This window comes from Kogia breviceps, chromosome 1 (genome assembly GCF_026419965.1).
Source record: "Kogia breviceps isolate mKogBre1 chromosome 1, mKogBre1 haplotype 1, whole genome shotgun sequence".
Lineage (NCBI taxonomy): Eukaryota > Metazoa > Chordata > Mammalia > Artiodactyla > Physeteridae > Kogia > Kogia breviceps.
Genome location: NC_081310.1, coordinates 34,437,948 through 34,464,828, shown reverse-complemented (window position 1 = coordinate 34,464,828; position 26,881 = coordinate 34,437,948). Strand labels below are relative to the sequence as shown.

The window sequence follows — 26,881 nt, the reverse complement described above, 5'->3', positions numbered from 1 at the left end:
TTTACTGGGTAAGAAATATGCTAGTGCAGATGCTACACAAACGCTATAGAACTTTTGACTTTGAGCTCTTAAGCATATTGCAGTTACTACCTCCTGGAAGAAGATATATTAGTGTGTAGTTTTTTACTACCCAACTCAACTAAAAATGTAAAATATAGCAACTTTTAATGACAAAAGTATTCAATTCTAGGTTGTTATCATCTTTCTTTTCTGTGGGAGAAATTAAATTAGCTTGGGCTTTGTTGGTCTTGAGAGCTTTTGTTTCGGCTTGTAAAATTTTGCACATTTGGTATGGAAATTACCCAGGGACTATGACTCTTAACCCGAGCCTGCCATTTACGCTGGAGTCAGGGTTTGGTAACAGTAACCTCTCTTTTCATGTTTCAGAACTGGTCTTTCTTTCTGTGGATTTTTTTTTTTTTTTCATTCACTAGAAATGTGTTCTTTTACATGTTTCAGACCTGAAGAACAAACTCTGCCAGGTGAATTTAATTTACTACTCTGCTGACCACATCACTTTCTGTCTTCCCTCCTTTTTATTTCTAAAGGGGCGGCATTTCTACTGAGATGTTGGTGTGACAAGTCTTTATAGAAAAATAATCTTTTGTTTAGCGGTGCTTTAAGAAATGTCCTTAGAAAAGAAACTTGGGATAAAAAATAAATCCAAAATGTCTATGTATATGATTCATATGATTCATGTAACTCAAGATTTCATTTTCTTTGCTAAAATGTTGAGGCTGAAAAGACTTTGATCCCAATTAAAAGTTCTGAAAGTTTGGAGGTGTTTGTTTTCTTATAGTCTCCATTAATATAATTCATCTCGATAGAGATTTAGGATACTTACAGGCAGGCATCCAGAGCGTGGGTAAGTCTATGTTGCTGAGGAGTCAGCGGGAGATTCACAGTTCTTAGGAAATTTTCAGAGTCTATTGAAGACCTGTGCCTCAACAGAGAACTACTCCACCTCCTCAAGGAAATGGACTGAAGGAGCATTTGGGGCAAGAATAAGCCAAATGAGTAAGTGGGATCCAAAACTGTATGTTGAAGAGCAAGACAGAATCTTTTTAACCCAAAATTATTAGCACTATTGGTAATTTTTCTTTCCATTACTTTTGGAAAATGCATACTTAAACAAATTGCTTTGGGGACTTTTCTGGCAGTCCGGTGACTCGGTGCTTTCAATGCCGTGGCCCCGGGGTTCAGTCCCTAGTCGGGGAACTAAGATCATGCAAGCTGTGCCACATAGGAAAAAAAAAATTGCTTTGATCATCCATCCACTTGTCTATTTCACTCATATATATTTGGTGTCCTGAGTAGAGTGGTCCTCAAACATCAGGGTCCATAGAACTTACCTGAGGAGATTGGTAAAATATAAAATCCTGGGTCACTGCCAGAGATCATACTCCATTGAGTTTGGGGAGGTGCCCAGGAATTTTCCTTTAATCAAGCTTTCAGGACATTCTAATTCAGGTGCCACTTTGGGTGCCCTTTGAGAAGTAATTTCGTAACATACAAGACACAGGATGAGGTCACAAAGGGGTACAACAATGGAAAAGACCTGTTTTATTTCTCAGGTAACTTCAAACTGAAAAGGAATATAGTTTTTAACATTCTTGATAAATAATAATCATAAAAGCTATTGTGTGCCAGGCATTATTTTAGATTATATATCAGTTCGATGAACCTTCACAGTAGCATTCCTCCTATTTTATTTTATTTTATTTTTATTTTTTTCCTCCTCCTATTTTATAGTTAAGGAGATCAGCGTTCACAAAAATTAAGTAACCTGTCCAATGGTTAGAGCTCAGGCTCTTACTTCCCATCCTGTACATCTCACTACTTCTACAGAGTCATAATATAAGGCAACACAGGGTAAGTGTTGTGAGAATGACATACCCAAGCTGGTTTAATGAATACAGTGGAGAAGGAACTTACATTTATTAAGTGCTTAATGAATGCCATATCCATATTTTTTAAATTTATTCTTCATCACTCAGTGAGATATTAATTATCATTTCATTTTTACCTTCAATTTCCTCATATATAGAGAAGACATAATAAAATGTCTTGTCCCACAGGGTTCTTAAGAGGATTGAGTAAAATAGATGATGTAAAATATCTAACATAGTGCTTGACAGTAAGCATTCGATAAATGTTACTCACTACTATTTTCACTATCACCATGTACAATTGAGAAATCTGAGGCTTAGAGAAATTGGGAAACTTGGTCAAGGTTATCCACTAGCAAGATCTGGGATTCAAACTCTTATCTGTCCCGCCTCTCTTTACATGCTCTGCCAGCACACAGCCTCGGGGAGAAGAGAATGCCCTTCTAGTTCTGATGACCTGGGAAAGCTCTCTGGATGAGACAGCACTAGAGTCAGGCCTTGCAGGATGGGTAGAGTTTCACGGGCAGAAATGATGGGAGGGCACTCCAATTTTTGCCTGAGCTATTTAGCCTCACTGAAATTATGTCTATAATTTAGCAAAACCCAAATCTCTCAAGACTTCAGCCTTCAGAACTTCTGCCAAAACAAATTTCAGGCAGGTTAAAGAAAAATGTCCCTGGATTCCCTCAAGATACTCACGTGAAATGTGTAGAGAAAGCTTGTGTATTTAAAGTAGAAATAAAAATTGGACCACAAGATTGCTGCAGTAGATGGAACACGGTGTCCTAAAGAGGCAGGCCACAGACATCCTCATGAGCTCTGACTGTTAACATGAGCTGGCAGAGGCTACAGCCCAGTGGACACAGCCCCGCTCCATGGGGTGGAGTGGAGAAATTTCTGCTGCCACAAGCACTTCTGGAGGAAATTCATAGGCTAAAAATGTAGCTCTTGAGTCTTGGAGATACACCCACAGAGTTTAAATCACTTATCAATGAATTGTTCTTTCGGTGCAATCCACCAGGGAAGAAAGTCAGAGCCCATAGCAGCCTAAGTTTCTCCACCAGTAAAATCAGGGCCCAAGTGAGCAGAAAGGGCTTCCCCAAACTTATCTAGCTAGAGGCAGAGGCAGGGCTAGAGCCTGCCCTCCTGGCTCCCAGGATAGTGTTCCTTCCCCACCAGAGCTCTGTCAGCCCCAAGGGTTCTCTAGTAGTAGGTGGCTGGCAGAAAAAGCACCTCCACAGTCTTGCCCCCAGCCGTACCCCAGAAGGAAAGGGGTTTTAGAAAATTCCCTTTATGCCTTTTTAGAAAACGCTTTTTTACATTTGGTCTCTCTATGGGAAAAGTTTTTTTATTTTTTCATCCATCCCAAAGTTCTTTCACTTAACCAGCCTGTTCATTTATTCCTTGATTCAATAAATATTCATGAAGCACCTATCATGCACCAGGCACTGTGCTGGTGTCTGTGGAGATAGTAGTGAAAAAGGGGTATAACAATCTCTACCTATATTGAGCTTACATTTGAGGGGATGGAGAGGGACGATTTAAACAAGAAACGTTTGGTCCACTGGAAACAAATGCTAAAGAGAAAATAAAGAGGAAGATCGGTAGGAAGTTAAGGGAAGCTGGGGGATGCAATTCGAGGTAAGGTAGTGAGTGAAGGACTTACTGAGAAGCTGACATTTGGGAACAGGTACCTTTACCTCCAGGCAAAGAGAGCAGCAGAGCAAGGGCCAAGGTGGAGTGTACCCAGCACGTTGGATGAACAAAGGGGCAGAATGGCAGATGGAGGATTATGGCTTTTCTCTGAGCGAAGGGAATGAGAAGGGATGTCACTGGGGAGTTTTGAGCAGAAGAGCACCTTGATCTACCTTAGGTTTTATCAGGTCACTTTGATCACTGTGTAGAGATGCGATTGAAGGAGACAGGGATAGTAATAGGAAACCAGTTAGGATGCTGTTGAAATTACTCAGTTATTGGATCCACTACAGCTAGTTGGTATTTGCTATTATTTTTGAGGTCTTCTAAATGCTAATGATTGTTCTGTTTCCTCTATTTCCTATACTCTGTAAGTTTTTCTCCCTCAGCATCATGTGCATGAAACAAACTCCGCTATATATTCCCATTGCTGTTTGTCTCCACCAATTCTGAACAGTGACAGCTCTGACACAAAGAACCACAGGTAAAGCTGAGTTGGCGGAGTGGCAAATACTTCATACTTGTTCTCTCAACACCCACTCCAGCCTCCTCATGTGCCTTCCTGTACTTCAGAGGTTGGGATAGTGGAAAATAAGGAGATATTTTCCAGACTTCCTTATAGCTATGGTTTCCAAGGTGAAATGAGTTCCACCAAGCAGACACATTGCTGCAAGACTCAGAGGCAGAAGTGAGCAAAGGGAGGTGGTGGACAAGTAGAGGAAGATGGGACCTTCAGGAAAACATGATGGGGGAGGTCATGGCATCATTCTGGCAGCAGTGTGTAGGATGGGCGGGGGGGGGGTGAGATTAATAAAGAGGATTTTGACAGTGGTGAAAAGAAGAAGGTAGAGAAAAGAGATATTCAGGAGGAAAATAAAAAGACTTACTGGGAGATAAGATAGAAAGAAGAATCTGGGGTTCCTACACAGTTGTCTGGGTATATGGTGGGACCATTCACTAATCAAGGACATATGGGCAAAGGAATACATTCATAGAGGGAAGGTGAGGTGTCTTGAGGACCTCCAGGTAATCGTGTCCTCTTATGTCCCAATTTTTTTTATTAATTTATTTTTGGCTGCTCTGGGTCTTCATTGCTGTGCATGGGCTTTCTCTAGTTGCAGTGAGCAGGGGCTACTCTTCATTGTGGGGCACGGGCTTCTCATTGCGGTGGCTTCTCTTGTTGTGGAGCACAGGCTTTAGGCGCACAGGCTTCAGTAGTTGTGGTTTGTGGGCTCTAGAGCACAGGCTCAATAGCTGTGGCACACAGACTTAGTTGCTCCAAGGCATGTGGGATCTTCCCGGACCAAGGCTCGAACCTGTGTTCCCTGCATTGGCAGGTGGATTCTTAAGCACTGCACCACCAGGGAAGTCCCTGTCCCAATTTCCTATTCCAACCTAAAACACTGATGTCATGCCATTGCAAGGGACCTGTTGGATTAGAATCGCTGTTGGAACAATATGGGAAACAAGATCAATTGTCACCTCACTCTTTTCTTGCAAACTGGGCATTATTTCTTCCTAGAGGAAGCAGGGCATTTGTTTGGGTTCCTTTCAAATCTACTTGCCATGTAAAGATACTCACCACAACCAAGTTTACAATTTCAATTTTCCTCTGCTCATGTCAGGAACAGCAGGTGAGAGAGTAGAACAGCACTGAAGGCTCTTCCTTAGACTCCGTGGTGGAGAGCAAGGTGGCCCTTTGGGGGCTCTGTGTGCCCTTCTGGACCATTTAAAGTAAGAGCTGAGGGCTTCCCTGGTGGCGCAGTGGTTGAGAATCCGCCTGCCGATGCAGGGGACACGGGTTCGTGCCCTGGTCCGGGAAGATCCCACATGCCGCAGAGCGGCTGGGCCCGTGAGCCATGGCCGCTGAGCCTGTGCGTCCGGAGCCTGCGCTCTGCAATGGGAGAGGCCACAACAGTGAGAGGCCCGCGTACCACACAAAAAAAAATAATAATAATAAAGTAAGAGCTGAGAACGGTGCTAAGAGCTCAAGGACAGCCTGCATGTTGCACTAACTCCCAGAGAAGTTGTCCAACAGGAGCAGCTTCTTTGAGGAATAGAATCGTGGTAAAACACCTCCCTTGCTAAAACACAGAACATATATACATATATAGTATTTTGGAAAAGCAAGGAATGGATTTAGAAATTAAATAGACATTATTAAATTCTGTTTTACCTGCTACTCACTTATTTTTTGGGCCCAGCATAATTGCTTTCAGACGTTGAGCCTATTGAGTTGGTGATTTTGTTTGGCTCTACAGACGCAACTCCAAGTCCAGGGATAACAGTGCCCTATTGCCTTTAGCACCCAAGAGAGTCAAAAGTAGAGCCCACACCAAAGAGAACGGAGATGAATATTGTGGTACCTCTCTGAGTCTGTCCCTCACTCACCCAGGCCACTTGATTGAGTTAAACCCAATCTAGTCCCTTTCCCTGCCCCCATACTCAGGTAACAGCCTTTAGTGTCCTTTAGAAATATCAGCGTGCCATGTAGTATGGTGAGTCAGATCTGGATTAGAATCTCATTTCTGCTCCTTGGGAACTCCAAGTTAACTTTATCCCTCTGAGCCTTCAGTGTCCACACGTGTAAAATAGAGCTAATAGTAGAACTTATATCACAGGGTTGTTGTAAGATTGATTTAAATGACATGATGCATATAAAAGTCATAGCACACTAACTTGTGTTCTATAACTTGTAGAGCAGTGTGTAAATGATACAGATGGTGAGATAGATCAAAAGAGCATATTCAATGTGGTCAGTACATCTAGACCAGACTATACAAGTTTCCAATAATAGATCACTGAATCTTAACTAAAGACTTTCAATCAGAGCCAATATTCCAAACAAAGCAATGACGTTGGTCATCTACAGTCTTTCTGTGAGGAGAGAAACAAGACATAATTATTTTTACAGCAGTTCCCACCAATTTTCAAAATACATAAAATCTGATGGTTTCATCAGGGAAATCAATTGATGCATTCTGGGGTCTTGTCTCCAGCAGTGACAATTAAAGCTGGAGAAACCACTGAGCACTGTCTCTATCATTCCAGAACCCTTCCTATTCATGGGTTAATTCCTCCTTATTCCCTAAAGATTATACCTGTAAAAACTTTAGGACTTAACACAGGAGATTCAGTTACCTTTTTTATTATTCACTTATCTTATGTTCCCATGTTATTATACTAGAAGAATTTTAACCACCCACATACCATCTAAAGCCATGTAAATATAATTTGCAAGAAAACTTCTGATGGGTCCCTTTGGGCCTGTTTGATATAAGCTTAGTAACAGAATGTATTTTAAGTGAGTATTTTTCTGGCTAAAATTTCGCATTTGCTCTGTGTTTATATAAGAATGTGTTTACTCTCCTGAGGAGAGAGCCAACTCATCTACCATCCTCCATATTTCCTCTGGGGTGTGGCTCTATAATGGACCAGGGGTTTTGGTTACTTCCCGAAATTCTTGCTTCTAGAACACACGATCTGTAGAGACTAGAGCAGCGGCCAAAGGCAGGAGAAAAATGCCTTGAGAACACTGGTTTTCGATGCTAAACCTCTAAGGAGTTGGGAGGGGCAGCACCAAGCGAGTATAACAGACGTGGGAAGAAACAGAAATTAAATATCTTTTCTGATGAGCAAATGATGTTCTTAAGATGAACAGAGCATGTCACACACAGGAAAGACTCCAGCCTTTCCACTTTCCAGTTCATCTTTCACTCCACTAGATTTACCCTTCTAAGTCAGAGCTTGACCTAAAATCCTTTAGACTTGAGCTTCCGTGGTGGCGCAGTGGTTGCGAGTCCGCCTGCCGATGCACGGGACACGGGTTCGTGCCCTGGTCCGGGAAGATCCCACATGCCGCGGAGCGGCTGTGCCCTTGAGCCATGGCCGCTGAGCCTGCGCGTCTGGAGCCTGTGCTCCGCAACGGGAGAGGCCACAGCAGTGAGAGGCCCACGTACCGCAAAAAAAAAAAAAAAAAACCCTTTAGACTTTGTAATGAGTGCATCAGCCTGGCACATGAGCCCTTAATGTTGTGCCTTCCCAGCCTCATCTACCATCATTGCCCCTCACACCCTGTACTCCAACCACACTGAACATCTTCCCCAAATTCACTAGGATTTGCTCTCTCCCAATTCTTTACACTGGCTGTTTCTTTTGCCTGCTAAAATCCCATGCATTCGTCAAGGTCCAGCTTAAATACAGTCTCCTCAAGAAAGGTCCATATGCCTAGAGCTGACCTCTTCACTTTCGCTCCTGTGTGCTTGGGCACTTTGTAACAGACCTCTATTAAAGCACTGTACACACTCATTTGTAATTGGTTTTTTGTATGTTCCCTTCCCCTATTATACAGTGATATCTTCAAAGGGTAGGGTGTTTTATAAATTTTATGTGCTCCAGTGTTTCAAAAATCGTGAATGAATTAAAGAATGAGTGGATGAACAAACTCAGCCCAAGGGACCAATAATGAAAAGATGGGATATTAAAGAGGGACACACCCTCTTCCTCCACATTGTCTGGACTATTCTCCTGAGTTATTTTGTAGCAGGTTTACTGGGAGCAGATAACAACAGACCTCCAGGGAAAGACCCTCTGTTCACAGAAAGGCAGGTGCACCTTGGTAGGATGAGAGACCTTTCAGGCAGCCGACTTTCTTTATCATGAAAATTTACCAGAGAGAGGACAGCGTGATAAGGTGTCCTCCATGAGAATGGAAGGGAACTGTGTGGGAGAAAACAGGGCACAAAGATTCTTTGGCGAAAAATCACAGCTCTGTGGGCTGGAAAATTCTTCCACTTAAGAGTCATATGCTCTGGAATGTGCAAGGGGAAATAGTCTCAGTAGGGTCTTGACTCAGCAAGGCCTGGAATTGATGTTTGGGGCTGTTCCGCAAGGTCCTGGGGCATTTAGATTCACAGCAGTCTGAGCAGAGTTGCACACGCCGGCGTGCATCTGTACAAGCCTTAAATCAGAACCACCCGTTACCCCCCCTCCCCTCTCCCTGGCTCCGAGTCCTGGCCCCCAACCTCCCCCTTCACTGCAGGCTCATTAAGGCCTTTCCCAGTGCAGAGACACTGCATTTTGGGGACTGGTGGAGCGTTTGATATTTTCCACTCTGCGTGTCAAGGGCATTTACAGTCGGCGTCAGAATGTTATGTCGGTCTGAGGAGGCACTTTGAAGTGTTTGTGGTAGAGGCCACATGTGCAGTCAAGATGTGCCTCCTCCCCAGCCCCAAGGTTCCTACTCAGCTCTTTCCCAGCATCATGTGACAATGAACAACACCGCTTAACCCTTTACTTCTTGGTGTAGCTGGTTATAATCACTATTATTATTATTCTATTATTATTATTTGAAAAGGTACTTCACCTCCTCCTACATCTCGGCTTCGGGGATGATGTGGAGGCCTCTCTCCTTGTCTTCTAGTCACCCCTTCTTGGAACCTTTTTGTGGCTGTTTTTGCTAAAACTTTGCATGAACTTATGTGCAGAAATGTATTTCCCAAGAGCATACACAAAGCAAATGCATACCTTTTACTACCTTATAAATGGTAAAAGCAATGGGATTTTTGCCACTTTCCCACCAACCCGCAGCCAGTTCAGAGATGGTCAGCCATCTACAACAGCGGGGGAGCCCCCAAATGGAGCCATTGTTTTTTCACTTTACTGAATGATAATTCATAGGTAGCGCTTCAAAATCACTAGCCTATTCCATGAAAGTCTAAGGATCTGAAAGCCTGAAAAAAAATATGAGACTGAGAGGAAATATTATCAGTTGACCTAAGTGTCTTATTTAGCTCTGTGGTTTGGCTCATGCAATGGAGCAGGCCTGAGATTGATGACCTCCAAAGCTCCTTTCAACTCTGAGGTTCAGCAGTGCTCAACTCTCAGCGAACCTGGAGTGGTCTTGGATTTGGCAGGATGGGCTGTGTGGAGAAAAAGGGCTCCTCTCGGAGACAATAGGCATCAGTTTCTCTTGGGATCAGTTTATACTCACAAAGCACTTGGCAATCCAGTGAGAACAAAAGAATTTTTAGTGAACATAAGCCATTTTCAGACACCCAAAGATTGAGACATTTTGGCCAAGATGGCTTGGGCTCTACTCCATCACCGAGAAGGGTCTCTGGAGATATTGATTATAGATGAAATTATAACTGGCAATAGTTGCTGTGCTTCTTTATTTTAATTTAGGGATCTGATGAAAGGAAGAGATATGTCTTGATATTAGACTATCAAATACTAATAACAGTTACAATGTGTCAGGCAGCGTGTAAGGCTGTAATGTGCTAGGGAAAACATTATCTTATTTAAAGCTCATAATAACTCTACTGTTACTAATTATTCACATCAGAATTACTATTATTCACCTTGGAAACCCAGACAAGTTAATAATGTGCCCATGGTCATATTAGAAAATGGAGGATGTGGGACAGGACCCAGAACTTCCTGACTCCAATTAATATCTGTGTTATTAACCTCTATAACACAATTGTGCCTATACAAGGTCAGAGTCAGTGACCTTTTCATTTCCTAGGACAACTCCTAGGTGCAGCCTGCCCTTGGCTCACATCTTCCTAGCTCTGAGTCAGAAGTGTTTTATAAATACCTACTGAATGAAGGAATGAGTGAATGGCACTTAACAAGCCTGGGAAAGGCACTGAACCCTAAGGCAACATCTCTCAATTTCTGTAATGAAAGCCTGCCCTGGGACATCTCCAACACAAACAGGACACTTTCCCAAAGCAGCCAGAGATTCAAGTCCTTTGGAGCCAGGAATCCATGTTTCCCTGTCCAGAAATCCCTCCCAGATTGCATGAAACTCATGGGCTTCCTACACTTCTTTCCTCCTATGCCATGGGCCCTAAGCTTTACAGGCCTGCCAACAATTAGGCACAATGAAAGCAGATTGAAGAGAACACCAACTTACATAGTTTGTTAGAATAACTTTGCTGTTTGTATTTGCTCTGTGTAGGGTCAAGTTCTTTCCTAATAAATAGGGCATTTGCGCTCCTGTTAAGAATCTCACTGAAGTGAGAAAAAATGAAGTGGCTAAAAGGAGAAACTTAATAATATTTTGTTGCAAAGATGTTTTACCTTGTAAGTTGTTCCAAGGAGGGTTGCTAGTGTGGGATTAGGGGAGGAGTGCGCCATGTTTTTTTTACATTGGTTGGAATGAGAAACCTTTCCGGTCACTGTGTCCTAGAAATAAAATGTTTGATGTGGAATAGTATCCAAGACATGTGACCCCTAAAAACCCTACTTGGCCCAATAATTGAACCATGTTTTCAATCAAGTAATGTTACATTGAATCCCCTCTGTGCCTTTGACAGTGGAGACCTCAATCCAGTCATTCCCTTATAAGGCTGCTCCCTTTATATGGCTCTCTCTCCTTAACAGAGTTAATTTACTTTGTCTCCAAGATCCCAGAAAGAAAGAGATATGTTTTTCTGTTGTTGAATGGATTAATCCAAGTATTTTTATTTGTTTTAGAGTTCAGTTGGCAGCTGATTCTCACAGGAGAGGTGATTGGCAGCTAAGTCAATTTTAAATTAGGCATTTTTCATGATTCAGCCTACTCATAAACCTAAAAAAGAAGACATTAAAGGTCAAAACTACAGAACTAACAGGACTAAGATCTGCTTGTTTTTTAAATTAATAAAGGCAGTTGGTGGTCCTTTGCCTGCTAGTCTGTATTACTACCAAGAATTTAACTTTGCCTTTATCCTTTCATTGTCCTTCATGTTCTTTACACTTTTTGATTAATGTCTTCTCTTTCTTCTTCTTGCTTCATATTTTCCATTGCTTGATGACTCATATCTTTCATTATTTACATTCCCTGATGTTTTCTCACTCGAGACTGTATGCTTCAGATTTGAAGTAGGATGGGAAACCAGTGGGAGATACTGATCTCTGTGAAGGATATTGTTCATGGTGACACCAAGCAGGAACCTGTGGGGCTCCTTGGCACAGAAGACTTTTCATACCCTGTGTTTCTTGTAGGGAATAGATTCCAGCCTCCATGACCTTCCATAAGTTCCAAAGGGCAGATTCAAACACTTGCTAATCAGGTGAGGGAGGGAAGGCAGAGACAAGGAAGGATCAGCCAAGAAACAAGAGTGCAGCCTTGGGGCAGGGTCCTGGTACTGCCTCAAGGGATACACAAAACAATATCTTTGAGCTCTTTACAGAACTAAAACCACCAACAAATGGAAGATGTTAGCATTATTCCCTCCACAGAAGACCACCCGAGGCCAGACTAAAGGAACCAGAGAAATTCATCAAGATTAGGAGACCACCTGAGGCCAGATTAAAGGAGTGCAGGCCCTGCACACACCCTAATCTTATCAGCAACCCCACCCTTGAACCATTGCTATAAAACTCCTCACCAAATCTTCCGGGGTTGGGACACACAGTTTTTGAGGGCACAGAGCCTACCCGTGTCCCCCTTTGCCTGGCAAAGCAATAAAGCTATTCTTTTCTACTTCACCCAAAACTCTGTCTCTGAGATTTGATTCAGCACCAGTGCACAGAGGCAGAGTTTTCAGCATCAATGGCAAATCTCTGTCTGCAGCATTGTTCACTTTCAAGTCAGAAAACTCCCCTGGAGCTTTCATCTGCACACCTACCTTTCCTTTGGTATTTGTTTCCCTGCTTGTCTTCATTGTTTTTCTCTTTTTTCCTCTTTTTCTGCCTTTTAAATTTCCTCTGCTTCTTTTCCAGAGGGAATAAAAATAGCTATTATTCACTGAGTACTGAATATATGCTAAATATTATATTGAGCCCTTTAAGTTATGTCATTTAATCATAATTGGAATCCTAAAAGGTAAGTGATCCTCTTACCACTTTACAGGTGAAGGATCAAGTGCCTTGCCCAAACCAGTGAGTCAATAGAATCAGGATTCTGAAACAGAAGGGAAGGGGGCAGGGCACAACCTTTAAAAGAATGACATAGACCAAGGACACAACATAAACTGATTAGAACCAAATAGGTCCAAGATGATGGATGAGTAGACTTCCACTAAACCTTGAGCCTCAGTACACACTCACTGTAACACATCAGCAAGCTAAATGACACATCCACAGGCACCATGACAGTTCTAAGGCCGACCATAAAGATCAGAAAGGGGACAGTGGCACAATTCCTGGAAATCCCCACTCCTTCTCCAAAATAGCTGGAATGTTCCTCCCACTCTTTGGCGTATGAAATTACCTACCCCTTTAAAAACTGACAACCCATACCCTGGTGCCACTCTTGCCTTCTGAGATGGCCCACACTCTGTCTGTGGAGTGTGTTTCTCTCTAAATAAATCCACTTTTGGGAGATTGGTCTAAGGTGGCAGAGTAGAAGTACGTGCACTCACTCCCTCTTGTGAGAGCATTGGAATCACAACTAACTGCTGAACAATCATTGACAGGAAGACACTGGAACACACCTAAAAAGATACCCCACATCCAAAGACAAAGGAGAAGCTGCAATGAGATGGTAGGAGGGGCGCAATCACAATAAAATCAAATCCCATAACTGCCAGGTGGGTGACTCACAAACTGGAGAACAATTATACCACAGAAGCCCACCCACTGGAGTGAAGGTTCTGAGCCCCACATTAGACTTCCCAACCTGGGGGTCTGTCAATGGGAGGAGGAATTCCCAGAAAACCAGACTTTGAAGGCTAGCAGGATTTGATTGCAGGACTTTGACAGAACTGGGAGAAACAGAGACTCCACTCTTGGAGGGCACACACAAAGTAGTGTGCACATCAGTACCCAGGGGAAGAAGCAGTGACCCCATAGGAGACTGAACCAGACCTACCTGCTAGTGTTGGAGGGTCTCCTGCAGGGGGCGGGGCAGCTGTGGCTCACTGTGGGAAAAGGACACTGGTAGCAGAAGTTCTGGGAAGTGCCCCTTGGCATGAGCCCTCCTGGAGTCCGCCATTAGCCTCACCAAGGAACATGTAGCCTCCAGTTCTGGGTAGCCTCAGGGCAAACAACCAACAGGGAGGGAACTCAGCCCTACCCATCAGCAGACAAGTGGATTAAAGTTTTACTGGGCTCTGCTCACCAGAGCAACACCCAGCTCTACCCACCACCAGTCCCTCCCATCAGGAAGCTTGTGCAAAACTCTTAGATAGCCTCATCCACCAGAAGGCAGACAGCAGAAGCAAGAAAAACTACAATCCTGCAGCCTGTGGAACTAAAACCACATTCACAGAAAGACAGACAAAATGAAAAGGCAGAGGACTATGTACCAGGTGAAGGAACAAGATAACCCCCCAGAAAAACAACTAAATGAAGTGGAGATAGGCAACCTTCCAGAAAAAGAATTCAGAATAATGATAGTGAAGCTTATCCAGGACCTTGGAAAAAGAATGGAGGCAAAGATTAAGAAGATGCAAGAAATATTTAACAAAGACCTAGAAGAATTAAAGAACAAATACCTAGAAGATTTAAAAAACAAACAGAGGTGAACAATACAATAGCTGAAAAGAAAATTGCACTAGAAGGAATCAATAGCAGAATAAATGAGGCAGAAGAACGGATAAGTGACCTGGAAGACAAAATAGTGGAATTCACAGCCACAGAACAGAATAAAGAAAAAAGAATGAAAAGAAATGACCACAGCCTAAGAGACCTCGGGGACAACATTAAACACACCAACATTCACACTATAGGCGTGCCAGAAGGAGAAGAGAAAGAGAGAAAGGACCTGAGAAAATATCTGAAGAGATTATAATCGAAAACTTCCCTAACATGGGAAAGGAAATAGTCACCCAAGTCCAGGAAGTGCAGAGAGTCCCAGGCAGGATAAAACCAAGGAGAAACATGCCAAGACACATAGTAATCAAATTGACAAAAATTAAAGACAAAGAAAAATTATTAAAAACAACAAGGGAAAAATGACAAATAACATACAAGGGAACTCCCATAAGGTTAACAGCTGATTTCTCAGCAGAAACTCTACTAGCCAGAAGGGAGTGGCAGGACATATTTAAAGTGATGAAAGGGAAGAACCTACAACCAAGATTACTCTACCCAGCAAGGATCTCATTCAGATTCAACAGAGAAATCAAAAGTTTTACAGACAAAAGCTAAGAGAATTCACCACCACAAAACCAGCTCTACAACAAATGGTAAAGGAACTTCTCTAAGTGGGAAACACAAAAGAAGAGAAGGACCTGCAAAAACAAACCCAAAACAATTAAGAAAATGGTAATAGGAATATACATATCCATAATTATCTTAAATGCGAATGGATTAAATGGTCCAACCAAAAGACACAGTCTTGCTGAATGAACACAAAAACATGACCCATATATATGTTACCTACAAGACACCCACTTCAGACTTAGGGACACATACAGACTGAAAGAGAAGGGATGGAAAAAGATATTCCATGCAAATGGAAATCAAAAGAAACCTGGAGTAGCAATACTCATGTCAGACAAATTAGACTTTAAAATAAAGACTATTACAAGAGACAAAGAAGGATGCTACATAAGGGATCAATCCAAGAAGAAGATATAACAATTGTAAATATATATGCACTCAACATAGGAGCACCTCAATATAGAAAGCAACTGCTAAAAGCTATAAAAGAGGAAATCAACCATAACACAATAATACTGGGGGACTTTAACACCTCACTTACACCAATGGACAGATCATCCAGACAGAAAAGTAATAAGGAAAAACAAGCTTTAAGTGACACAATAGACCAGTTAGATTTAATTATATTTATAGGACATTCCATTTGCAAAAAGCAGATTACACTTTCTTCTCAAGTGTACATGGAACATTCTCAGGATAGATCCCATCTTGGGTCACAAATCAAGCCTCGGTAAATTTAAGAAAATTAAAATCATATCAAGAATGTTTTCCGACCACAATACTATGAGATTAGAAATCAATTACAGGGAAAAAAAACCGTAAAAAACACAAACACACGAAGGCTAAACAATATGTTACTAAATATCCAAGAGATCACTGAAGAAATCAAAGAGGAAATGAAAAAATACCTAGAGACAAATGACAATGAAAACATGATGATCCAAAACCTATGGGATGCAGTAAAAGCAGTTCTAAGAAGGAAGTTTATAGCCATACAATCCTACTTCAAGAAACAAGAAAAATCTCAAATAAACAATCTAACATTACACCTAAAGGAACTAGAGAAAGAAGAACAAACAAAACCCAAAGTTAGTAGAAGGAAAATAATCATAAAGATCAGGGCAGAAATAAATGAAATAGAAACAAAGAAAATAATAGCAAAGATCAATAAAACTAAATGTTTGTTCTTTGAGAAGATAAACAAAATTGATAAATCTTTAGCCAGACTCATCAAGAAAAAAACGGAGAGGACTCAAATCAATAAAATTAGAAATAAAAAAGAAGTTACAAAAGACACCGCAGAAATACTACTACAAGCAACTCTACGCCAATAAAATGGACAAGTGGGAAGAAATCAGCAAATTCTTAGAAAGGCATAACTTTCTAAGACTGAACCAGGAAGAAATAGAAATTATGAACAGACCAATCACAAGTAATGAAATTGAAACTGTGATTAAAATTCTTCCAATAAACAAAAGTCCAGGACCAGATGGCTTCACAGTTTAATTCTGTCAAACATTTAGAGAAGAGCTAACACCCATCCTTCTGAAACTCTTCCAAAAAATCACAGAGGAAGGAACACTCCCAAGCTCATTCTATGAGGCCACCATCACCCTGATACCAAAACCAATGATACTACAAAAAAAGAAAATTACAGGCCAATATCACTGATGAATATAGATGCAAAAATCCTCAACAAAATACTAGCAAACAGAATCCAACAGCACATTAAAAGGATCGTACACCATGATCAATTGGGATTTATCCCTGGGATGCAAGGATTCTTCAATATATGCAAATCAATCAATGTGATACACCATATTAATCAATAGAAGAATAAAATCATATGATCATCTCAATAGATGCCAAAAAATCTATTAACAAAATTCAACACCCATTTATGATAAAACCTCTCCAGGAAGTGGGCATAGAGGGAAACTACCTTAACATAATAAAGGCTATATACAACAAACCCACAGCAAACATTGTCCTCAATGGTGAAAAACTAAAACCATTTCCTCTAAGATCAGGAACAAAACAAGGATGTCCATTCTTGCCTCTATTATTCAACATAGTTTTGGAAGTCCTAGCCACAGCAATCAGAGAAGAAAAAGAAATAAAAGGAATCCAAATCAGAACAGAAGAAGTAAAACTGTCACTGTTTTCAGATGACATGATACTATACATAGATAATCCTAAAGATGCTACCAGAAAACTTCTAGAGCTAATCAATGAATTTGGTAAAGTTGTGGGATAAAAATTAATGCACAGAAGTCTCTTGATTTCCTATACACTAACAATGAAAGATCAGAAAGAGAAATTAAGGAAATGATCCCATTCACCATTGCAACAAAAAGAATAAAATACCTAGGAATAAACCTACCTAAGGAGGTAAAAGCCCTGTACTCAGAAAACTATAAGACACTGATGAAAGAAATCAAAGATGACACAAACAGATGGAGAGATATGCCATGTTCTTGGACTGAAAGAATCAACATTGTGAAAATGACTATACCACCCAAAGCAATCTACAGATTCAATGCAATCCCTATTAAACTACCAATGGCATTTTTCACAGAACTAGAACAAAAAATTTCACAATTTGTATGGAAACACAAAAGACCCCAAATAGCCAAAACAATCTTGAGAAAGAAAAACGGAGCTGGAAGGATCAGAATCCCTGACTTCAGACTATACTACAAAGCTACAGTAATCAAGACAACATCGTACTGGCACAAAAACAGACATATAGATCAATTGAACAGGATAGAAAGCCCAGAGATAAACCCACGCACCTATGGTCAACTAATCTATGACTAAGGAGGCAAGGATATACAATGGAGAAAAGACAGTCTCTTCAATAAGTGGTGCTGAGAAAACTGTACAGCTACATGGAAAAGAATACAGTTAGAACACTCCCTAAAACCATACACAAAAATAAACTCAAAATGGATTAAAGACCTAAATATAAGACCAGACATTATAAAACTCTTAGAGGAAAACATAAGAAGAACACCCTTTGACATAAATCACAGCGACATCTTTTTTGACCTACCTCCTAAAGAAATAGAAATTAAACACAAATAAACAAATGGGACCTAATGAAACTTAAAAGCTTTTGTATGGCAAAGGAAACTGTAAACAAGATGAAAAGACAGCCCTCAGAATGGAAGAAAATATTTGCAAATGATTTAACAGACAAAAGATTTATCTTCAAAATATAGAAACTGCTCATCTGGCTCAGTATTAAAGAAGAAAAATAACCAGTCAAAAAATGGGCAGGGCTTCCCTGGTGGCGCAGTGGTTGAGAATCCGCCTGCTGATGCAGGGGACACGGGTTCGTGCCCCGGTCCGGGAAGATCCCACATGCCGCTGAGCGGCTGGGCCCGTGAGCCATGGCCGCTGAGCCTGCGTGTCCGGAGCCTGTGCTCCGCAATGGGAGAGGCCACAACAGTGAGAGGCCCGCGTACTACAGAAAAAAAAAAAAAAAAAAATGGGCAGAAGACCTAATAGATATTTCTCCAAAGAAGACATACAGATGGTCAAGAAGCACATGCAAAATTGCTCAACATCACTAATTATTAGAGAAATGCAAATCAAAACTACAATGAGGTATCACCTCACACCAGTTATAGTGGGCATCATCAGAAAATCCACAAACAACAAATGCTGGAGAAGGTGTGGAGAAAAGGGAACCTTCCTGCACTGTTGGGGGGAATGTAAATTGATACAGCCACTATGGAGAACAGTATGGAGGTTCCTTAAAAAACTAAAAATAGAATTACCATATGACTCAGCAATCCCACTACTGTACATATACCTAGAGAAAACCATGATTCAAAAGGACTCATGCACCTCAGTGTTCATTGAAGCACTATTTACAATAGCCAGGTTATGGAAGCAACCTAAATGCCCATCAACAGATGAATGGATAAAGAAGATGTGGTACATATATAGAATTGAATATTACTCAGCCATAAAAAGGAATGAAATTGGGTCATTTGTAGAGACGTGGATGGACCTAGAGACTGTCATACAGAGGGAAGTAAGTCAGAAAGAGAAAAACAAATATCGTGTATTAATGCATATATGTGGAACCTAGAAAAATGGTACAGATGAACTGGTTTGCAAGGCAGAAATAGAGACACTGACATAGAGAACAAACATGTGGACACCAAGGGGGAAAAGCGGGGTGGGGTGGTGGGGGGATGAACTGGGAGATTGGGGATGACATGTATACACTAATATGTATAAAATGGATAACTAATAAAAACCTGCTGCATAAAAAATTAGAATTAAATAAATCCACTTCTTACCTATCACTTTGTCTCTTACTGTATTCTTTCTGTGATAGGACATCAAGAACCTGAGCTTCATTAATTCCTGAGACCAAGTGTGTGATCTCAGTTAAAAGACCATGGGTTCAAGTCCTAATCTGGGTTTTGGCTTGGTTCGAGTCTCAGCCCATGGGTTCAAGTCCCAATCTGAGTTACACAGTTTCAATTCCACCATTTTCTGCCTTAGTCCATGCTGCCTTTACAGATCATTCCATTTTCCATTCTCCCGATGATCTCAGTTCTGAAGCTCTGAGCTCCCTGGGTGTCCTGAGTTTTCAGTTTAAGTTCTGAATATCTGAGGCTTGAGACCTTGACACTAGGCTCAGGCTTCTTCAGAGTATGGTTTCGGCAAGGGTGTGCCAAGGTGAATGGGAGAGTAAGGTAAGAAGGAATCCTTTAGTTCTCTTTTATCAATGCTATTTTATTAAGATAATTTTTCCTTCTTCTTTTAAATGCAGTTTGTTTTTATCACAGCATTTTTATTTTATCTTAGGGTATAACTCACTAAAAATGAGACAAAAAAATTAGCCTACATGCATAACTTAAGCACTGTGATTATCATTGAAAGCCATTTTATTCTCATAAATTCAAATGAGATAGTGAATAAGAACCAACTAGCATTTTGTGCCTTAAATAGATTTTAAAAAATCATTTCAAGCTTAAAGCCTACAAAACATTGCAGAATATGGCAAAGGTTAAATCTTAGGTCTAGAAAATAGTTCAGGAATCTCTTTTGTTTTCACCTTGAGGGGTTCAGGGAAGGACAAAAACATCTAAACAAAGAATTATCTACTCAGCCTCCTTTTACAAAAGTTGTGTTGATAATAGCTTTACTCATACATATTTGGTGATGACTTTGCCTATTATAAGGTGATATTTTGCAAAAGCTAAATGGTAACTTTAGTTTCCTTCCTAGCTTGAAGCAACTTATGTTCTATGATTTCAATGTTGATAAGGAGGACTTAAATAGGAAAATGAAATTTAAGTTTTCTAAATGGACCTCAAATATTTAACATTTGTTTTTTCTTTTATTATTTTGCTATCTACAAAGAACTCACAGCTAACATCATACTTCATAGGAAAGACTGAATACTTTCCCCCTTTGATCAGAAACAGGAAAAGGATATCTGCTCTCAATATTTCTATTCAACATTAAAATAGAAGTTCTAGCCAAGGTGATCAGGCAAGAAAAAGAAATAAAAGGCATCCAGATTGAAAACAAAGAACTAGAATTATCTGTATTTGCAGATGACACAAAAAAACTTTGAGCCAATAAATCAGTTCAACAATGTGGCAGAATAAAGATTAGTATGTGAAAATTTTATTTCTACACACTGTCAATGAACAATCTGAAAATAAAATTAATAAGATAATGCCATTTATAATAGCAGTAATCACAATTGTTGGTAAGGATGTGGAGATATTAGAACACTCATACCTTGCTGGTAAAAATGTAAAGTGGTGCAACCACTTTGGAAAATAATTCCTCAAAATGTTAAATAAAGAATTACCATTTGGCCCAGCAATTTCACTTGGTATACATCCAAGAGAAATAAAACTTATGTACACACAAAAACTCATATATGAATGTTTATAGTAGTATGATTTATAATAGCTGAAGAATGGAAAGAACAAAAGTATCCATCACTGATGAATGGATAAATAAAATATGGTATATCCATACAATGGAATATTATTCAGCATTAAAAATGAATGAAGCACTGATACTGCTACAACATTGATAAAACTTGAAAAAATTATGCTAGGTGAAAGAAACCAATGAGAAAAGACCCCATATTGTTTGGATACATTTATGAGAAATGTTCAGAATAGGCAAATATTCTTTGCTTCATTTACATAAGGAAACTAAGATTCTGTAAACTTAGGGCCCCTGTCCAAGGTCACACAGCTTGTAAGAGACAGAGTTGGGCTTATCTCAGATGATCCATTTTCAACAGCACCAGGCTTCTCAGCTGCACTGGTAGCTTTCCTGGGGGAAGAACACCCCTCTTCCCCCAAAGATAACCATTATTTTACACTTGACATTTATCATTCCTGTATGTTTAAGATACATGTAAGTCATAGGCATTTCTATCTGTAAACTATATGTCCCTGCATATTTAAAAAGATATCCTAGTGTTTTCCCATGTATAACATTTTGCATGAGCATATCATTCTATGTAAATGTAAAACTCTTATTGTGACTTGAATTTTTAAATTTAATACTATAGGTGAGTTTCATAGCTCACATTTCCCTAATACAGAACAATTAGGTTGTTTTCACTGTTGATCTCACAGAGTTATAACAATCATCCTTGAGCACGTCTCCTTGCACACATGTGTGAGATCTTCTCTAGAATAGACTTCAAGAAGTAGACTTGCTGAGTATTGACATGTTTAACTTAAATGTTGCAATTGCTCCACAAAGTGGTTGTACCAAATTAGAGTCCTACAGCTATGTGCTGAAGTTCCCATTTCCTGACATTTTCACCGTCATTTAGTGTTATAGACATTAAGTTTTGCCATTATGGTGGACATTAAATATTATCTACTTATGTGTAATTGAAACCTTTTATAATAAAAACAAACCAAAAGCATCAAAATTTCTTGGACTATTTAGTTCTGGACATATTTATCTTTTATAAAAGTCAAGCAGATGTAGTTAATCCACTTGATTTCCCACTGCTTCCAAAGCTTTGAATTTGCCAATATGAAGATATTTCCTAGAATATCAAATAGTCACTGAAGCTCACTCTATTTTGAGACCTCAAGGCAGGCTGAATTTTAAGACCTTCCACACAGAAGTTATGTAATCTTGGACAAGCAACTAAAAATAGAAAAAAAAACTCATATTTATCCCAAAAGCTCATTGAAAGAGATAAATGAAATAAGTAGTACACTTAGTCCAGTGCCTGGTCAAAGTAAGCACTGAGTAAAAGTAAGTGATAATACTAATCATTTGCTTTGGAATCTTGCTTTGGCATCTTTTCTAAGGCCAGGCCCAAACTCTAAATCATTATGTATGTAACTCTGGCATATTTCCTAGTGTTTAAATTAATTGATTATAAGGGTTAAACACTGAGAATATCACTTGGGACTTTGTGAGCATGTCAGCTTCTTTCCTCTCTACATTAATATGTATCTTGGTACAAATCTAGGTCTTTTACTAGATTGGTCTGTATCTTCAGTTAGGTACAGAGAAGGGAGTCAGTAAATAAATTCAATCTACTCAAAACTAATGACTATGAGTTATTTGATAATAAAGAAGGCCTTTCATGGAGAAATTATGCTGATCCTCCAGAAAGTGATCACCACATTTTCTTGGCTATGCTACATATAGCACACTTGGGAATTGTTCATGTGAAAACCTTGGCTAGTAGCTTTGTCCAGCGGCCTGGAATTGATCCTGATACTGGAAGGATTATAAACCAGTATTGTACATGCCAGGCTACTCAGCATAACTCAGCAAATACACCTACTCTTCCAGAAGGCAAGACAAAAATTCTCGGCCAATAATACATATTGATTTTTATATTTTATCTCATGGATAATATTGAGTTCAGTAGATTTCACCTAAAAATACTTTGTGAAGTTCCCACTTTTATCTCACATGTTCTGGTGTAACCAGAATATCTCTCTGCCAATTTTTGGCAGTAGTAAACTCTAGAACCCTTGTGAAGGAAACAATGAAAACTTGGATGGGTGTCGTGTCCAAACTTAGATCTTATCATCCTTGAAAAAATAATAAGGCTAAAGGAATGCTGTGTACAGTATGCAACTCAGATCCAGTGATAAATGTTTTGGAATCCTTTCTGCATAGAGTCAGAAAAAATCTATTACCTAAAAGTTTTAAGTATTTTTCTGCTTTCTGGAAAGTAGAGGTTTGACATCAAGTTTGAGGCAGCACATCCCTTTGACCTAGGATAACTTTCCCAAAAGAGATTTACTTAAGCAAACAAAGAACAAATATCTTTCCTGAAATGGAGATGCTTGAGTCAGTGGGACTCTAAGTAGTTAAACTGCTTTCCACGATAAAGAAAAAGGTTGGAACTAGTGGAGACAACAATCCATTTCTGGAAATCATTTTCTTTAAAGGAGTATTTCTTTCCTAGGTACATATTAGATTACATTGCTTAGACTTAGACTCATGAATGTGTGTTTAGTTTGTTGAATTGTCCTTCTCACTTTGCTGGCCATGGGTGACCAAGCCTAAAGCAAATTAATAAAAAAAATCAGCTTATACTTTTTTTAACCAGTAGGTTGTCTTGCTTTTTGGAGGAAGACAGCATGAGCAGCTACTCCAACTATGTCAACTAATGCAGGATAAGTAATGTATATCACCCTGTATTATAATTTTTACACCATTTATTCTACCCTTCTATTTCTTAACACTTCCCTTGACCCTCCCTCTTTTTAGTTAAGATAACATGAGTCTTTATAACCCCAAAAGTGATGGAAACTTACCACATAAAGTCTAAAAGAGGTGTCCCTAAACGTTGGCCAGTCCTTTTCCAAGTTGTGATTCAAAGATCCAGGATCCTTTTGCCTTCAGGCTATGCCATCTTCATCATGTAGCTTCCAAGTTTCCATGTTTATCTGCATCACACTTTGCAAGGGAAAAATCATGGAGGTTGAAGCACAGGAAATTTTTATGGCCGGACATTGAGGTAGTATATATCACTTCCACTCAGATTCCACTGGTTAAAAGCCAATCATAAGACATAGATTTGATGGGAGGCTAAAAGATGTGCTCTAGCTGCGTGCCTAAGAACAAAAGTAAATGAGTTTGGCTAACAGCTGGCCAGTGTCAAGTCACGCTATCTTTGTTTCTTCATCAATCAATTTTTTAAATTGGAAGTTTACAGTTGTCCTTGGGATGCTACAGTTCTCCTCATTTCTAGTTTATTGTAAGCTGAGGCAGGTGGGGGCTTTTCATATTCTTGAAGTCACAGGAACTAATTTGCATGCAGAAGTTTCTTATAGCTACATGTGTGTTCTAGTCTTTATAGTCACCCATTGTAGATCAGGAGCCAAGACCAAACAACACAGAGAGAATTAGAAGCATGATTCTCACCACATGTTAGTGGAGGAATAAAGAAGGAAGCCAGTTTGGGATTGCTAAAGCCCAACCTGGATTTGGCTGTTGATCTCTAACTCTTAGGGTATGACAAATAGATTCAAAAATAGGGCCAGCTGAATTATTAAAACAAACCTCAAGTATCTCCATATAGACTTAGAGGATCATTTTTAATACTTAAAAATTCATCAGAAATTTATTCTGGATTTCTGTATATATCTACTCAGATAATTTTCTTCCTGTAAAAGACAGTTTTCATAATGATATTGAGTTGGATCAGTGTGGCCTCCTATCAATATAATTGAGTTTACTAGAGCTGGGTCATATAAATTTTACAGCACAGATAGGCTAGTGTGGCATCACAGTGTTGAAGATTCAGAAGGTCATTCTACATGTGGGCTCATCCATTGCAGAGCCTGGAGGTGCATCCCATTAGTGCTATCTGACATTGGCTTTTCAACTACACCTTCTGGTGACTCTCAGAAACCACAAAATGAAAGATGCACTATGTCCTCACTTTCCTGCAAAGGAGGGATCTGGGCATTTTATACATATTAATATTAAGTGACGGAGAGAGGCAAATTTGATTATTTGGGCAATGACTTAATGTTTGTCTTCTTAAATTTAACAAAGCACTTTGGCAAGCTCTGTGGAGAGGTAGGGGAGAAATAACAATGAATAAATAGCCTAGGTAACTTTAGTGGTGTTGTAAGAGGAGATAAGAAATATACACATCCATTGACCAAAGAGTACAAAAGTTCAGTTACAAAGAATGAGTAAATTCTGGAGATCTAATGTACAGCATGGTGAATATAGAAAATATTATATTGTATACTTGAAATTTGCTAAGAGTTGATCTTAAGTGTTCTCACCATAAATAAATCATAACTATGTGAAGTGGTGCATATATTAAGTTGATTATGATGTTCATTTTACAATGTATACATATATCAAAACATCATATTTTATACTTTAAATATATATAATTTTTATTTGCCTCAAAAAGCTGGAGAAAAGAAATATATAAATTTAACTAAAATATATGGCATAAGAGTGGTGCTGAAGAAAAAATATTAACAAGGTACACTGGAAGTGCAGTTGAATCGATTAATTCTGATTAGACAGTATCTAAGAGGGCTCATAGGGGAAATTATATTTGAGTTGGGACTTGAAGGTAGATTGGATTACAGATGGTGGAGATGATGCAAGTAAATTTATGTGGGCAAAGGTGCGGAAATAAGCAAGTTCTTATGTTTAGGGACTTCATGTAAGCAATTCAGTTATTACTCAATAAATATTTATTGAGTGCCTACTGTGTATCAGATACCATTATAGGCACTTCAGAGACATCAATGACCAAAGCAGATTAAAACAAAACAAAACAAAAACGCTGAGATGGATCCTTTATAGGTGGGAGGAGCATAGAGAATACAAGAAAAAGTAAGAAAATAAAAGTAACAATGTTGAGGCCAGTATATTGAGAGCCTTGAATCCTTTTCTAACAAGCCATACAGTCTAAGTTTAGAGTATTGACTTGGAAGCCCCTGCATGTATGTGAGAACCAAAGCCCTGGGGTAATAAGAGAGAGAGAGAGAAGATTCAAGGAGAGAATTTTGAGGAACGTTGATATTAAATGAGGAGGATAAGTGAAAAGCTGGTAGAATGCATGAAAAAGAAACTGTTAGAACTGAAGGTCCCTGAAAGAAGGGACAGTGCCTATCTTTTCACCACTGAATCTCATGTCTAGAACAGTGCTCTCAACATAGTGGGTGCACAATAGTCTTTAAAAAAAATAAATTTATTTATTTATTTATTTATTTTTGGCTGTGCTGGGTCTTTGTTGCAGTGCAGAGCCTTCTCATTGCGGTGGCTTCTCGTTTCGGAGCACAGGCTCTAGGCATGCAGTAGTTGTGGCACGTGGGATCTAGAGCACAGGCTCAGTAGTTGTGGCGCAAGGGCTTAGTTACTCCGTAGCATGTGGGATCTTCCCAGACCAGGGCTCGAACCCATGTCCCCTGCATTGGCAGGCGGATTCTTAGCCACTGTGCCACCAGGGAAGCCCCACAATAGTCTTTTAAATGAATGTATTATTGAAAGAAGCCAGGAAACAGCATTACAGATCTCAGAGCATGGAAAAACTTTAAGTGAGCAGAAAAATCTTCCTAAATATTATGTCAGATAATAACTATACTGCTTATTCTGTTCATGCCTCACATCCCTCACATCATTTATCCACCCTTCTTTGCCCTGCTCTCTATCCCTTAGAAAACTGACATCTAAAAATTGCATTATCTGGGCTTTCTTGCCTTCTTCTGAGTTTGGGTTAAACAATGGAAGACACCAGCAGGACATCAAAGGGCAAAAGAAGAGAAGAGCAAAGTAAGAAATTTCTTCTCTTCTCCCTCCATGCTGGCCATTGGTTTTGGCAGAGGTTGGTTTTGCTCTACTAAGGCCACAGCTCATATCAGGTTGTTACAGCTCTTGTTTGTTTCTGATACTACTCCTCTCTTCATTTACCGCTCCCGGTCTTACTTTCCTGCTCTGGCTAGCTCCTGGAGACCTCATCACCTATGATTAGCTCCCTTCACCTCCCCATGGGGTTATTTGAGTTCACTAAAATTTACTTCATTAAAATTAAACCCTTTCAATGTGCTGTTTCCTACTGTGACCATGAGTGATGGAGTAATTAAAAACTTTAAAGAGATCATTCATGATACATTAGGGATACTGTAAATAGATTATTATGGTGGCGAATCTGAACCCAGGTAGGATAAGTCAATCAG

General features: G+C 39.7%; 1 protein-coding gene across 1 annotated transcript in view; it reads right to left on the bottom strand.

Moving 5' to 3' along the window:
* Nucleotides 1-26,663, bottom strand: part of LOC131752068 (negative elongation factor D-like) — a 32,497-nt gene extending 5,834 nt beyond the window's left edge. The window contains exons 1-2 of the mRNA XM_067024512.1: nt 26,631-26,663; nt 23,486-23,527 (exon numbers count right to left, since the gene is read on the bottom strand). Coding sequence (XP_066880613.1) covers nt 23,486-23,527; nt 26,631-26,663 — 75 coding nt within the window. The remainder of the gene's footprint in view (nt 1-23,485; nt 23,528-26,630) is intronic.
* Nucleotides 26,664-26,881: the final 218 nt, after the last annotated feature.